This window comes from Apteryx rowi, unplaced genomic scaffold, assembly GCF_003343035.1.
Source record: "Apteryx rowi isolate R43461 unplaced genomic scaffold, aptRow1 scaffold_438, whole genome shotgun sequence".
NCBI classification, from domain to species: Eukaryota; Metazoa; Chordata; class Aves; order Apterygiformes; family Apterygidae; genus Apteryx; species Apteryx rowi.
This window is the reverse complement of record NW_020450692.1, coordinates 619,895-637,521: the sequence shown is the minus strand read 5'-3', so window position 1 is coordinate 637,521 and position 17,627 is coordinate 619,895. Positions and strand designations below refer to the sequence as shown.

Here is a 17,627-nt window from a genome sequence, read left to right as displayed (position 1 = left end):
ATTTACATTAGGAACAGCAACATCTTTCAGATAAAACCTGTCTCAGGACACAGTAAGGAAAATCTTGATTACTGCTTATCTTAAAAATCTGAATAGCGATCACCAGAGATAAGACAATATGGGTGTTTCCTTGATGCAAAAACTAAAATAATATCTTTGACTCCACTGGTTTTAGCTAAAGCTTCAATTTTTCCACTATCTAGTACCAGCATATTCCATCTCTGCACATTTCCTAAAGGACAGAGCYGCTCCAAATGTCATACACCTGAAAAATACCCTGCCAAAAAGAGGAGTATTCTTGATTAAATCAGAACATGAAGGTGATACGAACAACGGGGGATTTGATTCACAATGGAATTGTCTTTCTCTTTTTCATTACAGCACATACTTTCCATCATTTTTCTGTGTTTAAGTTAATTTAGCGATACTTAGGTGATACTTTTCACCAGGAAATAGAAAAAAATTTTAAAAACTAACTTTCATACTGTATAGAGTATTGTGTATATGCAAATAATATTTGGTTTCTAAAATGTATTTACTAAAACATTAACAAAATGATCTGAATTAAAACACATGTTAACAAAACCCACAGATAATGTGCAAATTTATCAATTTATTTAACATCTACTCTTTTTTGGTATAAAATATTCAACTGCTATCCCATTCCCCCAGCATTCACATTATTTTAATGAGCAATCCAAGCAATTAAAAAAACTGAAAACCAAGCATAAAACTGAAAACACAGACTATGTTTCTTTATTCTGGAGAAATGTATACCAACGTATTGCAATAGGGCCCAGATAATTTCTTTCAGCATAGTCAAAATTCTAAATTTTTTCAAAATTCAGACCTGTAGGTTCTTTTTTCTTTTTTTTTTAAAGTTATTGCTATCATAAYGTCAATGAGAAAGAGTCCTGGAAGAGAACTCATTCTAGATATGAGAGAAACCCCAGACTCTAAAAACATCCCTGTGCTATGGAGCTTAAACATAACAGTAAATGCATAATAGTAAATGAATGAATATGAAAAGAAATGATCTCTATAAGAAACTTCATTAGGTGACTAAAGAACATTTTGCAACTCAGTTCTTAAACCTACTCAAACTCTACTGCAGTCATCTTTGCAAACTGCAGTTTGAAATACATTGTCTCTATCCGCTTCTCTGTTCCTATTCCTTCAAGCACACCGCACTTTAAAACTCCAAAGCAATGTTTTCATGGGTATACRTAAGGACATCAGGTTTTATATATGGCTTTCAACTTCCTCCTTGGCTCTGCCAACAGTACCCATATATGCTGTCCTTTAGACAAATGCTTGCAACAAGACATTTGGAACTTTCTTTTCTACTACCCCTGCACCTCTGAGGATATCAGAAAAGATGTCTTCAAAAGAGCTACAAACTGACAGCTGGCATGCTGCGAGATTTATTAATCACAGTCCTCTCACCGCCATCATCTGCTCATCTGTCAATCTGTTGTAACACCTCTTCCTTCTCAATCCATATTTAGAGCGCAAGTTCTTTGGAGAAAGGATTGTCTTTCATTAAAATGGCAAACGTCTATTCTGCGCAGACCTGTGCCTTGTTACAATTGATAAACAGCAATGTCTAACAGAGAGCAAACAATATGAATATTGGCAGGCAGTTTTTCAGACAAATAGAAGACAGACAGACCATCAGGATGGGAATGAAAACTGAATGACTAGTGGGCACATCAGGCTCAGCTTTCTTTGCAAGGCTCCTGTTCAAATAGGAAGTTCAATCGCATTCTGTCACAGCAATACAAAACCAAGAAGCACTGAAGAGAGCGGGGTGGACTCTGCAGAAGACAGCTGTAGCAGTGTGACATCTAAAAAGCAGCCCTCTGCAAAGAAGCTCAGCAGAAATTCTGAGAACTCTCAACCTGATATCCAGGCATATTTTATCATATTTTTTACTGGCATCCAAAGGATACTATATAGTAATTTCCTTAGCTAGAACAAAATTTATCATGGCTTGAGTATTTTGAAGAATACAGCTATATTTAGTGCTCATGGTTTCAATTAAAACTGGAATTTCACAATAGCAGGTCCATTAGGGTTGGCCTAACAAAGTATAACTTAAGTTTTGAATACAGATACTTCACTACTTTATATACCCAAACCTTCAAGACACTAGCAAGGAAGAAGATCCCCAGAAGGCTTATATAAAGCTTTACTAAAAACAACATAGAAATTTTTCAGGCGCTATCACCTTCCTACATAAGGGTGCCATTGAAGAACAAGTCTGAAAACACAGCTTGAGATAAATCGAGACATCCTAGCCTTAAACACTTGGGGAGGGAAGGTCTTTGGAATTCACTGTTGCAAACTTCTGCCCTTCAAATATCTTACCTGATTACATGTGTTAATGTCTATTCCACTTTTCAGGTATTCCACTACTTTGTCCAGATTGCCAGCTCTTGCAGCTCGGAGAAAGCTTGCATTGCTGTCAGACTGTAAAAAGATAAGAAAAAAACCACCTCTAGTTAGCTCCTGGTTAATAGAGACCACAACTTCATTACAGTCRAAGGTTTCCATATTTGATGCTGTAGAAACATAAAATTGTGAAAAAAACGGACTTTGCATTATATCTCCACTAATTAATATATGCATACAAGGCAATATTGGCACAAAAGAACTGTAGATCTGCCAGGTCAAGCAAAAATTGTCCAATAATTGCTCAAGTTCAAAAACTGAGCAAGAGCCAAGAAAAGAGAAAAGTCATAGTAATTAGTATTAATAACAAGGGAAATAAAATAAATGCATCGACTCACTAGCAATAGTTTTCTGCTTTTTATATATGTGCTCAAAACTTCAAAAATAAGAGACCAATCACGACATTGGTTATGCTACTTGAAGAAAATATGCATTGGCCTTGGATTTGTACTTGCAAAGTTATATGACTACAATCTGTGTTCATGTACACACAACAGCACACAGTTACACACTACTGAAAGACAGATATCCAAGAGCAAAGTAGTCCTGTGGATCTATTTTATCAGCTGTGACACAAAAGTGGAGCATGATAAAGGAAATAATAAAACCCAAAAAACTGGGCAGCATTGCAACTGTTGCTGACCCTACAAAAAAGCAAATGAAGTACTCAAGTCTGAGTATCTAAATCCAGAATAATGTTGCAAACATRCTCACTTCAAAACTGCCTGTACTTATATATTCACATTTAAAGCCCTATTAGCATTTATGGGTAGAATAAGAAAAAAAAAACAAAAATGTTTTATTTTTCAGCTAGCTTGTGGGATGTATGGTTAAGCAAGGCAGCATGAAATTCTTCAGCCCTCTTGCCTTTATCTACAATTACGACATGAAACTACACTGGCTATCTGAAGCCAGCATACACCTTGATGTTCACCCACATGCAAACCTACACCCAGGTAAACTGGCTACTAATGCAACTGCTGGGACTAGGAGAAAAAACGTCGTGCAACAGAATTAACATTTAAAGAGAATAAGCTTTTGGGGCCGCACATAGAGACGGTAGCAATTTCCATACTTAAATAAATAGAGTAGGAGTGTATTTCAGAAAGCAGATAAATAACTGTAAAAGCATGTTTTGTGGGGGCCTGATTAGAGATCCAGAAGGATATGCACGCCACTGGGCTAGTACTTAGTGTTCCACCAAAACACCTCCAAACTGGGTTGAACACGTTTCTCATCGAATTTTACCTCCCCGCCAGAAACACCAGGTGAAACCATTCTTTCATACCCTKAGAGTATACTAAAAGCCTCCCACTTTCAGCTTATTAAGACTGATCAACAAAGCAATTTATTTCAGTCACCCAATCCATTTCGATACATTTATTTCAGTCGCCCTTCTTCTCACACTGTGCTAACTCACTTTACAATCACGAATCCCAACCTATTTTAATCTGCAACAGATGGATGTCATCAAAATGATTCTTCTTACAACTGTGCTACATGCCAAGACAAAAATATTTCCTTTTAAATTCCTTTCAGCAAACTTCAGCACATTTTCCACATCTTTTAGTGTTAAGAAAACAGACCATCCTTCTAAATACACAGCAGGCTGAAGAGGAAGGTAGCACAGGAATTCACGTTGACAGAAGCCTTTTCTAGCTCCAGGTTTGAGTCAGGGGAGCATTTGGAGGAGGCCTGACACAGGAACGGGTTTGACAGGCACTTGCAAGAGTCCCCATTCAAGACCAAAGGGCAACTATTAGCGCCATCTCCTATGATGGGAATGTGCACGTAAAAAGCAAAATCATATTTTAATGTTTAAATGTCCTGAAAAGTCAACTGCCTTGGTAAAAACACTGACATAGGTCAAAAATTAAAGCACCTTGGGGGTGAAATCCTGGCACTCTTGAAATCAGTGGGAAAAGTATCTTTGCCTTCAATAGGGGACACATTTTACCTGCTGTCTTTTTTCCTCATTTTATTCATGCTCTAATACTTCTGCAATAATTTAACATCAAGGCTGCAATCAGCTGTTTTTATACTTCTAAAAAGGTGTTAAGTGAGACTGACAAAACAAACATCCACAACTTCTCCTTTGTTAGAGACGGAGCCATCATCCCTTGTTTTTCCTTCACACAGAGGAATGTATGAAAGGCTAAAATGTTAAACTTGAATTATTGTTGGATGATCACAGACTTTAGCTATGACAATACTAATATATTTCATTTGTTTCTGGCTAAGATGATGCAAGCATCACTTCCAAAACAGGTTCTCATTTTCTTCATTCATACTTTTGTTATCTCAAAATTAAATTAGTGCAATGCATATTGCTTGATGATACACTAGGTATATCTGAGTATTGATTGTAATGCAGAATATGTACTTCTCATCTACATGAAGAGCTATTATGAATTAACTATTCATGATTAACTCCCTGTGCAGGCACTTTTATTCCAGAAGCATCTTTTACCATGATGTTCTCATTCTGAAGTAACAGCAGTTGACTGTGAAGAGAAAAGTGACAGGATTGCTAAAATCCCACTAAGAACTTGATGCTTCATTTGCATTCCTTGGAAAATACCAGCCCACGTGATCTTTGGTTTTTTAAAATGTGTTTCCTCAGTGCAGCGTGTACTGATCTGATACTCGATGAATATAACTGCACCCATGTCTTCACAGTGCTGCCTCTCCCTTTTCAAAATAGCTTCTCACAGGATCACATGGAAAGCACAAGGAGAACAACTGACCACAGGCCTGTGGCAGCAGCCTGAACTGGCGTGCACCTGCATGCAGCCACACCGGGGAGCCTTGCTATACTTACAGTCAGGGATGCTCAAGGGGAGTTAAATCAAATCCCAAAGATTGTCTCCTTTTCACTTTTTTATTTTAAGAACTAGCAAAAATACTTGGAAAAAAACCTGATACACTCAAGCCATGGCAGAGGAAACAAGCAGGCCTAACCAGCCCTGGTATTTCTTATTCTCTCTCTTGCACGACATTTCTGCTATAGTGTCTAAGGTGATCAACCACCCTTATCCGGGACACTATATTATTCCATACAAAAATGATGTTCTTCATTTAAATCAGACCTGAACATACAGCTCCAAGAAATGAAGCAGCAGTTAAGCCAAACTAGACCATATGTATTTTTTATTCACATACAAATATCAGTGTGTTCGTCCATGAAATTCTCTAAAGGCGCTTTCAGAGATTCAGCACTGCATTTTAAAGCATAGAAAACCCTGAAGTTAAAAACGGAGTACTAATATCCGCATTTTCTTTCCTGGTTTCATTTGTCAACTCTGTAGTGTTTCAGTAGCTCATCAGTAGTCTCTCATTTCCCCCATTCTTTCAAGGTCTTTAAAAAGCTTTTCTGTCAGTACTGCTGTCTCAGCAATTTACTCACTTCGGCACGCTCTCAAATTCAAATAGATCTTGAGAAAATTGTCTCATTAGTAAGTAATGGCAGTTTCCTGTAGCCTTACCATGCTAGGAGACCATGATTCGTGATCTGCAGCCTTTTCCAATTGATTCAGTCTCATGAAGTATTTTGTTTCCTTGCATGCAGATTTTTATTTGAATTCATAGCACATTTCAGTAGCACAGAAGCTGCCGTATTGGTCTTCACTAGTTTTTGGACTGGTGAAAACAAACTATCAACAAACTGTCTTTCAAAGATGCTTTCTTTACAAGAAAAGATAAAAACACAGAACACCCATTGCACTACATGATACTCACACGTCCTCTCTTCCTATGAGCATACCTCTGCGATTTCTTAAGAGGTACGCACATACAGGCAGCTCATACCCATATGCTCTCTTCCGCTTCAAAAGCRAGTGCTCCAAAAGAGAGCACTCCATCGATAAGAAAAGAGAGGATTACAAAAGAAGAGAAGAGTGTGCCTTCAGCAGCTACCAGCAACCCCTTGCTGCGGCTGCTAATGTGAGAAGCTTGCGGTTTGGGAAACCTGGATCTTGCCGGCCGAATTTGCAAAGGCTCAGCTGGCATCTCTACACGGCACTCGTCGTTCAGGCCATTCAGCGTTAAGGACCACTTTGTTTACATGCGGCCACTAAGACTTTGCAATCTAAGCAATATATTATTAACATGCTATCAGAACAAAATATAAAGGATTGAAGAATACTTAGTGTATATTTTATAGTGTCGGACAAATTGACAACCTGGTTGAATCAACAAGCTTTTTCTAATGTACTATCTTGAGATATCAAAGCTGTTTATGAAAAACGCACTGCTAAACAAAAGTATTTGACAGCCCCATAGGTATTTTTTTTTCCACAGCAACTGTGACCAAATCTGTATTATTTACTTGCAGCTGTACAGTTACCCAAGTATTGATCACAAAGTAGGACAMGAGTCCTAAAAAAGCTTCCAATACATATCAGTGAGAGAGTACTACAAGGCTTTGATAACTTTTTTTTTTTTTTTAAACTCTATTTGCAATGCAAGTCTAATACATGCTATGGGTCTGTGAGCAATATTTGGTGTCAGAAACTTTCCTTCTGGRTCCTCCGTACTCTCTCTGGATGCCTTTTCTGCCTCATAGCATATCACATCACTCATAGCACATAACATGCCCCTATTTCTCAAAGGCATTTTATAGATATGTGTAAAAATACATTGTGGTAAATGSGGTTGAAGTCATATGCTGTATAAAAATCCTGGGAATATCTCAGCATAATGATATTAGCCGGTGAAAATCAGCTTCATGCTTAGAAAGGAAAGATTGGGAGGTAGGTTTCAGTTTTCAATAACTAAAAGACAGCTCTCATATTGTCATTATCCAAACCACCTAATAACTTGTTTGAAGTCATTTCCATAGTAAAATTCCTCCTGCAAGTTGGCTTTTTCTTTTGTCTCTTCTGCCCCCTTTTTTTCCTCCCCCAAATGAGAAGAATGACCCCTGGCCTGTCCATAATCACAAAGAAGCTCCTGTGACAGAAGGGAGTCTAGCAGTGAGGCCAAGACAGACCAGTTCTCTCCTGTTAAATACAGTCTATTAACTGAGTGACAGAAAATACAGAATGCAAAACCGGTGCATAATAAACAAATAGTAGTTTTACACTTTAACATTTTTGGTTTGCAGATGCATTAAAGCGTGTATCTTAAAACTAAAAACCCTTTTCATTACCTTTCAAATGCCCACCCTGTGACATGCTGCTTTGATTCTGTGGAGAAAATTGAAGTGAGTAACTCTTGAGGAAGCTGGCCCTGAGCAGGGGGCGAGCAGAACCTGCTAGTAACTTCCTGGTATTATATATACACCAAGAAACTCAAACCATCAGTAGTCATAAAACCATTCATGTTTAATTGAATCTTGTAGTATTATCATACATAAAATCAGCATGAAGACAGAATTTACAGATGTGGCAACCTTCAGGTTTATCTGACAGTTATGGCCGTTTACCATCTTCAGAAGAGTGAGAAAGTGATTGCTCAACAGCTGTTTCCATAATTAGCAAAATGCTGAGTGCTTGTTCACTATTTTTTCTTCATTAAAAAGCTCTTAATTCACTGGTGGCTCAGCATGCTGATATATTCAGGTAATGCCTGTAGTTGAGAATTCAGCTCACCACAGAAATACAGTTGCATAATCTAAACTCAAGTTTCCATGACTTTTTGATGTTATTGAGTAGTTAAAAGAGCAAAAAAGAAAATAACAGCAATGTAAACGCATTCCGTTAATTTTTTATTATGCCATACTTTCTACAGTGTCAATTTACGCTCATACCCTTGAGGCAACCACTAAATTTTGTCCCAATTGGCTTGGTTATTCTCTGATTTCAGAAACCATCTGTTCAAAACCAGGCATCATTTAATTGGCTGCAACCCTACAGAGAAGCACAGATGAGGTGTTACCATTAACCAACTCATTTGTCGTGTACGTATCTTTTGCCAGTATGGTAGCTTTTTTCATACTAGCATTCAAATGTAAAAGATGGGACTTGAAAAGGAACCGTTTCTCAGGAAACGGCGTCTATAAATCTTGCCGGCTACAGTTTCCCAGCTACTCACATTTTATCCTTTGCAAGGAGAACAATTTTTATATTGATCTGAACATGCTGATGATCTCCAAACGCACAGCAGAACAACGGTAATCCTGTGAACGGCAAGCCTAAAATGCAGCTATGACAGCAAGAAGGCAAAGGGATTTTTTTAGTAAACTCTCACAGCAGAGTGTCAGACTGCATGCCAGAAGGTGAGCTACATCTTGCGCTTGCAATAGCATGGGCTCAGTAATCTAACGCTGGTAAATTTGTTAAATGAGATAACGACATCGATAATGGAAACTTCTTTTCCTAGCTATTAATGAAGTAACATGCATCTTCCCAAACAAAAGAAATACAAGAGTGCTTTAATTTCAAAGCCATTTCCTTTGCTTATAAATACATGCTTTCCTTCCCTTATTTTACAGGGAGACATGAAGGAAGACAGATTAAGCCTTAGATCTTAAAGAAATTTCAGAATCCAAGTCCCAGGATAAACAGCTTGCACAATTTCCATATTTCAACTTCAGAAGAGTATTTTCATCACACAGCTTTTCCCATTCAAGCATGCACGGTTGTATCAGATATAATCCAACCTGCTATATACCTTTGGTTGTAGAGAACTTACTAATAAAGGGTTTAACTAAGGAACCCACAATTCTGAAACAGTGGTCTTACTAAACAAACATAAATATATATATCCCTCATAATCCTCTTGTACATCCTCCTGTACAGGAAAAAGCCACAATCAACTTTATAATAAACTAACCTGGGGTTTGGGGTTTTTTTGGTTTTTTTTTTTTTTGATTTTTGGTTTTGTTTTGTTTAACTTTTTTAGAAATGAGAAGCTGAATCGTAGGAACCATGAAGTGTAAAGAGGAAGACAAGCTTTCAGAGCCAATTAACAAGCCAAATATTCTCTACCAAGATGTAGCTAATGCACCTAGCGACTGGCTGAATGGTGAAGAATGCACCAATTATTTTAATCTCGGGGTCTAAGCTATTAATAATTACTCTATTTACTTATCTGTCTAGGTTGGAGTTGATGGTTATAAGTGGGAAAAAATACAAATATGTTTGGACATGAATAATTTCAGTGCTTTGAGTATTCAGACCAATTAATCTTGGAATGTCAGGAAGGAGATGGAGAAGCTGGCACTGCTTTCAGTGGCACCGACCTACGGCTGTGGCTGGAGCTGCCCTCATCATAATGTTGCAGCCGGAGTGTACGTGGGCCCAGACTTCGGACTAAAGACTACCGCTATTTAGAACAAAAAGTGTTTTGTGATAGCGAGACAGTGGAACAGCTATAAGAAAAAAAAACAGCTTTTGTGCTTTACATGGTATTTCACCTAGGATTAAAATATTCAGTGATTTCAAATCAAAACTAGCTTGCACATTTTTAAACAAAGAAAACAATGGCCTGATGCAAGTGCCTGTGATAGAGGGGACTGGAATCAGAGGTTTCCCCCTTCAGTATGTCCCAGGTTCCTCAAAATGAATACTGTCTCATTAGACCTGCTAAGGGATGTGTAGGAGCCAAGATTACACAGTGCCAGAGTAGGTGGGAAGATTAATGTTGTTTGCATTTATTATACATACTAGTAAAGGCTTTCTTATGTTAGACAAAGAAGCTGCAGCCATGTAACAGTATTCAAGGCTTAGTGTGTCCTTGAGAAATTAATTTCATTAGGGTGACTGGAAATGGAGCTGGAAATAGCCATTGCAAAAAAGGGAGCTAAGAAAATAAAACCAGGTTGAGGAATGATTTACATACATTATATAACTATAAGGTATTATAATTCCAACATAATTTTAAATAACTGTTGAGTTAAAAGATTTCTTCCAAGATTTCTTCCCAACTTTAATATTAACAAGTGACAGCTTCGTAGCCCAGTTCTTATAATGGTTTCATATTTTCCTACAAAAAGCATTCTCAGAAAGCTGCATTTCACATTCTAAAACTTTCTTGTTATTGCTGTTACACCTATCCCTGACAAACATATAATTTTTAGTAACGTATGAAGGAGAAAACTATGCCTAGCAAACAGCTTTATCTGAATACCAGTTCCTGTTACAAGATTGCTCCAAACAGACCCAAATGAAAGTTATTATAAGCCTATGGACCCTTTTAATTTTTCCTAATGGACGCTTCAGGGAAGAGTCAGGCTTCAGCTATCATGTCTTTTGATACTGATAGGAAAATTCCCAATTATTCATCATTAAGGGATTTCATTTTATGCTGTTATGTTTCTATATCTTTGACTCTTTTGCAAACTCTTTTTTGAAATTCCAGAACTACAGAATAGTGGCTATCCAACAGTTCTTCTCTTTCCACTAGAATGTTAAATCAGCTTTGTTTCGTTTTTGACGAAAGAAGAATAAATAACCATGTTCAGCAAATCACTTCAGCATATGCTTAACTTCTTTAGGTCTAATTGATTTCAAATTAAACATGTGCTTAAGTTCCTCGCTAAAGGAGGGATTTAAATACATGCTTAACTCTCTTCCTGAGTTTGGGCCAATGTCAGCAACAACAGCAGCAAAAGAGGAAGAGAACTCTAATGTAAAAACCAACCTGCACTTGAGCCAAGGACCAAATGTCTTCTATAAACCCTTTATGGTACTTAGCTGCCACAGACATCTGTAGGAGTCCTCCCACTATGTTCATTAATTTGACATACTGGACTCACTGCCAGCTGACTTTTACTATGTCAATGAAGGATTTGTGAGAACAGAGGCAAAACTGCCTAGTTTTCTATGAAAAGTATGAAGAAAAGTCTTTCACACAGCTTCATCATACTTCCAAAGACCGTATTTGAAATGACAGAAGTTATAAATAATCCATAYTGATTTTAAAATATAAAGCAACATCAATAATAGGGTCCTAATCCAGAAYGACGATGCTTCAGTACTAGCAGAACTTCAGGCAGGTGTAATCACTGATGTCCCACTGGCCTATTCATGTTCTTAAAAAACAAACACTTTGTTTAAAGTCTCAGCTTGGATATTGCGTGTGCAAGTCTGAATTATACCAGTCAGAGTGACTGTAAAAAACAGAACCTCAAGAGCATCTGGAAAAACATAGCATGGATTTAAAAAAAAAAAAAAAAAAAAGGATTTGGGATTTGGGTTAAAAGAATAAAAGCTTTATCATAGTCTGACTAATCCTAAAAACTACAAAAATCTTAACATCTTTCCTAAGACTTTTAAGCTACTCTAAGAATAGAAATGATTAATTCTATTGTTCAGTGGAAAAGGTCCCTAAACTCAAATTTGCGTGAAAGTAGCATTTAGTCATTTCCTGAAACAACAATGATTGTTGATACGTTCCCATGAGACACAGGATCAACTTCAGTTCTCTTATATGATACTCATTTATTGAAGTCTCTTAAACACTGATATAGAACCAAGATTCCCACTAAAAGAATGGAATAATATCAGARAAATAATATTTAGGATTATCTGGACATGATACATTGAGATTTTGAGGTATTAGTAACAACTTTAGAATTTGTCAAGCATTAACATGGTTTGCATGACAACAGTTTCCATTACTAATGATGTCCCTAAATAAAGAAGCAATAATGTTAGAAGACTTCTAGAGAGAATTAGAATGACAAAAATATCTAACAGAAAACTTTTTTTTTTTTTTAACTAGTCTTTACAAAAATCTGGCCTGTAAATGAAGTTTATGAAAGATTATGTTAGAGTGCTATCGCTGTCATTATTTTTTCATCCTCTTCTATCTCTTGTCTTATCATCAAATGGACATTTTCAAATAAAAGGAAATGTGGTAACACCAACAGTGCTAAAGAATCAAAAAGCTTAACTTACTTAAACACCATTGACTGCCCATTGATTCAAAGTAATTTACTGGTACTATAAACAGAAAAAAGGATTTCACGTTCCTTTGAGACAGGCTAAAATAGATGCAAACAAAATGGCTATTAGTGAAAATACAACAGTTTCTAATTCAAAGCCAATTCTGCAAAGAAGACTTACCTTTAAGACTTAACTACATAGAAAGGTAAAACAAATACTGAAATAGTAAATGAAGATGTTTTAACTGTCCATTGTGGAGAGAAACCAGGATTCATTTAGTACTTTTTTTTTTTTTTAAAAAAGGATCCATGCAAATAACCCAGTACCCAGCAGAGTTAATCGCCTTTTGTCTCTTCACATTAACTTATTCCTAATGAACTGGCAGTTACACCTGAAGCATATCTATAGCAGACAAAATCCTTCTCTTCATTAACTGTGACATCTGCTCTTTGTACACTGATCCCATTCATGATATCAGGCAGACATCGATTCTCCTTAATCCCCAGCGTAATGCTACCTGTGGGACAAAACTCCTGCAGTCTCAAGGCTAAATTTCAAATAATTCAGCTCTGGGCACTAGGGAGAGGAATCAGTTTCATCTAACTTCACCTGTGTAAAAGCTGCACTGCTAATCCAAGCAGGTGACCTAGGCTACCTACAGCATCCAGGGGGGTGGGTGGGGGGAAGATACTTCCCCAGGGCAGCTCATCCCTCCTCAAGAGAACGGTCTCAGATACRTAGGACAACTGGCTCTTTGGCCGCATCTCCCCCTGCCTGCGAGCCCGTGCTGGAAACCTGTGTTCCATGGCTCTGGCCTACGTCGGTGGTCAGAAGTTCAGGCTTTGATTCCAGGGGCTCCCTTGCATTTGCCTTAGTAATACTAAGAGGAGAGAAAGGAAACGCCTGGATCATGAGTCCTGCTCTCAGCAATCACAGCTATTTCCCAAGTTTTTGCAAATTACTTATCATCATGGCTCATCATTGCTCTTTATCACCGCTTCACAGTCAGCTGCCTACATGGATTTTCTGGCTGTGCTGTCTGGTGCTAAGGAACATTTGCCAAGCCTACCGCTCCAATCAAGGAGAGCGGGCCCCTGCTTCAAGCGGTGCGGTAGGTGCTCGGAATGACCCTGCCCTGGCCCTCGGGGAGCAGTCTGCCTGACGGGCCTCAAACACCCCATGCTCCAGCCTTATTTACAGCCCAGTGAAGTAACACTGCATCATAGACTTCCCGTAGCAAACACACAGGTAAGGAAATATCTAAAGTAAAGAGGGAGAATAATGTATTGTGAATGTTACAAACTTCGGTGTTTTGCAGTCTGAGATCTCTTTCTTAATAGCAGTGCAGCAAAAAACAACAAAGGTAATTAAATATATACGTTTATGAAAACCTTTTTTTTAAATGTTGTTGGTATTTCAAATTTGAACTCACTACCAAAATTTGATTCCCACTTGAGAGAGATATTTAGCATAATATAGACAATTCAGGATAGTCAAACAAACATGCTCTGGTTTCTTGAGCAAGACGGCCCTGAAGCTGCAGGCTATATTTGAGTTTAGTTTAGAAAAGATTAGGTTATGCAAAACAGTTTTACCATTTGAACTGGATGAATACCAACTAAATTCTTCTGAACGTTGTATCTGGTGTGGGATTCATGGAGTCATCATACTCAGCTTGATGTGGCACTCTTGTTCAGGTGCGACAAACCAAGCCAACCAGCCCAGCTACAGCTATAGAAAAGCACAGGGCACGTATAGATAACAGTATTATGCTGCATGCTATATTCCTCTTTGGGGAAAAAACAATTCACTGTTTATCCCTCCAGCACCAAAGTTGACTGACACTTAAAACTTATGGCAATCTTTTTTTTTTACTGTTTTGTAAGGAATCATAAGAATAAATGTAATGAAACTCTGTTAATCAGRTTCTTAGGGAAATGAGGCAACTTTCCTTTGTAACCCTCTACAGACTTGAACATCAGATTCAAGAGAGACCCTCTAAAGCAACCACATCTGTCCCTACCAGGGTCACATAAAACCACGACCTTATGATATCAAAACCATATCAAAGTGCCTGATCTCTGCCTGCTATGAAAAGCTCTGAAGCCTGACTGAAAAGTATCCCCCCSCCACCAAAAAACAAAGACAGCATGCTGCTACATTTGGCTCAATCCTGCCCCCCCCAGAGACCTGACCTTATGCAGTAGCAGGACAGCTTGGAGATGGCAAATTCAAAGAAAGAGAACTACTACTGCATTTGCTTATTTGTATACTTCTTAGTACTGGCAACCTCCATACATTGTCTGACAGCTTTAGGCCACTCACTCTAAGGGAAATATTATAATGCCTGTCCAAAAAGAAAAAAAACACACACACATTCAGCGATGGCAGCAGGCCCATCACCCCCCAGGGAAGCTCCATACTTCCATTTTGCTTACTCCTGGTTGCATGTTTGTCATCGCAAACGCCAGAGCTTATTTGTTAATTCTACCTAAAACTGCTTGAAGGGTGAAAAACTTGTTTGAAAGCTCAGAGAAATTGTTTAATTTCATGGCTTAACAGAAATTAAGTTGTATTTCCAAGGAACTTGTCCAACTACATTGCCATTGAAATAAGCTGCAGAACTTGTCACAAGATTTCAGCCAAAACATTTTCCTACCAGGAAACCAATACGGCATCAAACTTGCTTTCTTCTGTGCCAAAGCAGATCTTCTTGCGAGCTGCTGCTTGGAGTGTCGCAGGTCCCTTCTTCCCTTACAAACCCTGCTGYTCACCTGAACTACATTTCCTATAATGCATTGCAGTAATCTATGCACAYGCAAAGGGTAATATTGACCTGAGAACAACTTTATTTTCACTTAAAATGGGAAAACATAACATTTTGACATGTYAACATTAAATTAAATTAAAGGTTTTCTCATCTTCTTGTTCTGCTAAGTTTTAGTACTGCCCCCTTCCATCACTAATTTTGATTGAAATAACCGYTTTATAACTGAATTTTCCAAGTAGAGGGGGAAAAAAAATACAAATTATACAAATATTCATCTCACTGATTTTCTCCTCATTACAGAGCAAATGCTCGCATTATTGTTGCAATCACTGCATGTCTAACTCAGTCCTGTAAACAGTCATCAGCACAACCCCCTTGTGTGTGCCTGATCCCATTCACTGTAACCCTCATCTGCRCAAAGATCTGTGGGGCTCAGTCTCAGCTGTAGACACAGAAAACCAGAGCTAAGGTACTGTATAGGCAACAATGAAAAAAAGATAATTTTCCAAGTTCAGTCTTGTAAATGATCGGTGTAGCATCCTTTATGGTAGTCATGTAAACTAGGACAATTAATTACATCCATTCATTTGAAAGACTTCCATTCAATAACAGAGTGGCCTTTTCATATATCTAAACATTTTGGTAGCTCACAATATTTTTAAGGTACTGCACAGCATAGTGACAGCTGCTTTTTAATTACAGCCACAATAACAAAAAAAAGGCTTGAACACAGATTTGTTAATACTGGAAGCTATCAAGTAGGATTCAGGCTGAGCAAAGAGATTCTTTTTAAATCTCATCTCAGTTTGTCCCTTTAATTCCTGTTCTCTTCAGCCAAGACTTGCACAAAGCCAAGACTTACCAGGGCTTCAGGACCTTTACTTTCTTCACAGTTGCATCCATAATAGTCAGGGGTTTTATCCAAATCCTGTATGTTCCCTTGCGTTCTTACTCCTTTGTCTGAATGACATGACTGGCAAATAGGTGCATTGCCCATATCAGTTCTTCTGTTAACTCCTACAAGTGGGTTTGCCCTTGCACTGCGGACTGTGCTCTGCACTCCCAAAGGACAGCTGACTCCGGCGGTGTGGGAGGAGGATCCTTCCTGCGCTCTGCTCCCCCAGCTCCTCTTCCCCAGGGCTCCCTGTCTGCTGGCTGCCCCGTGTCGAGGAGAACTCGAAACCCAAGCAACTGCAGGCAGCAATTGGTGACCATTTCCAATTCAGGCACTGCCTGGCTATTTTTACACCTACCAGGCCAGCTATGCATGTAAATGGAGTTTGGGGGGGGGGGGGGACTGCTTTCCAGCACACAGCCAGCCTGCCTACCACGTAAAGTTAAAAGTCCCACTGTGCTAAATGCCTCGACATGTGAGGGTTATTGAATTACCCAGTTGCATGCCTTTGAATGTTTTGATTTTTTCCTACTGCTCTCAKTCTCAATGTGTTTACATAAAGCACTAAATTTCAGAATGCTGCTAATGCCTTGAGAGGTCCAAACTCAGAAAAGATGAATTCACGTTGCATCTATTTGATATGTACAGAGCAAGACAACCAGGGTGCATGAGTGCAGTTTTCATGACCATTTCTTAAAATGATCCATAGAGTAATTCATGTTTATTTATATATTAATCATGATGACTTTGCTTTTGAATTGATTTGGGTCTCAGGTTTCATTTCAGAGGACCTCAAATATATCCAAAGAGGACAATCTCTTACGCTAAATCACTGTAGCTCGTCTATATCATGTCTGATTTTGTTTTTTTTGTTGTTATTTTGGTTTGTTTTTATAAGCTAAAATAGTAATTAAAAAAAAAAAAACAAGCTGAGAATAAAGACATTCCCTCTAGGTTTGAGTTAGTTATCATGATTGTACCCAGTAGGATAAAAATCATACTGAGGATTGCCTTTTGGAACCCACCCATCATCCCAGAAGAGAGCCACTGCAGAATTTAAAAAATAAAGTTAGCAGAGAAAAAATCAGCAGTTTTCAAATGCTTCAGGAACCAGTCTGTGTGCAGGTGATGGAGCCCAGCAGAACAGAACCACACTGCAACGTGCATGCAGTCCTTGAGCAGAGCTGGGCATGTACTTCAAAAATTAAGTCTGAAATTGCTTAGAAACAAAATAATCCTCAAAGGAGTGTAATATCTAGCCAACATTTTTCTCTTTGGAGTTTCAACCTATTGCAGTACTGCAGTACACAGCAGTCGCTAGGCAGATGTCCACACTGTCCTATTGATTTCTATCCAGTTACCCTTCACAGCTGTGCCAGGTTTAATCAGAGAGAGAGTTCTCTCCGGGAGACTGCCCCCAGGATTATTGATCAGTGTAGGGTTCGCTTTCACGTTAATTACTGTGAGCTTGATTTAAAATGGCTCTATATTTTTCCGTGACTGACAAATGTTCCAGGATGGGATTATTCAGCTCCTTTGACAAGCCTTAGGCACTATTACGTATAACAAGTATGAGTACATGCTGGATAGACACACGTACAAAACAGCAAAAGCTCATTGTCACTTTTGGTTATGAAATTATATACTTGTTAAACCTGAGCACCAATGACCCTGATAA

General features: G+C 38.3%; 1 protein-coding gene across 1 annotated transcript in view; it reads right to left on the bottom strand.

The window, feature by feature from the left end:
* Positions 1-16,051, bottom strand: part of ANK2 (ankyrin 2) — a gene marked incomplete at its 3' end in the record, with an annotated part of 166,806 nt that extends 150,755 nt beyond the window's left edge. Inside the window, exons 1-2 of the mRNA XM_026076727.1 lie at positions 15,917-16,051; positions 2,371-2,472 (exon numbers count right to left, since the gene is read on the bottom strand). Coding sequence (XP_025932512.1) covers positions 2,371-2,472; positions 15,917-16,051 — 237 coding nt within the window. The remainder of the gene's footprint in view (positions 1-2,370; positions 2,473-15,916) is intronic.
* Between the last annotated feature and the right edge of the window lie 1,576 nt (positions 16,052-17,627).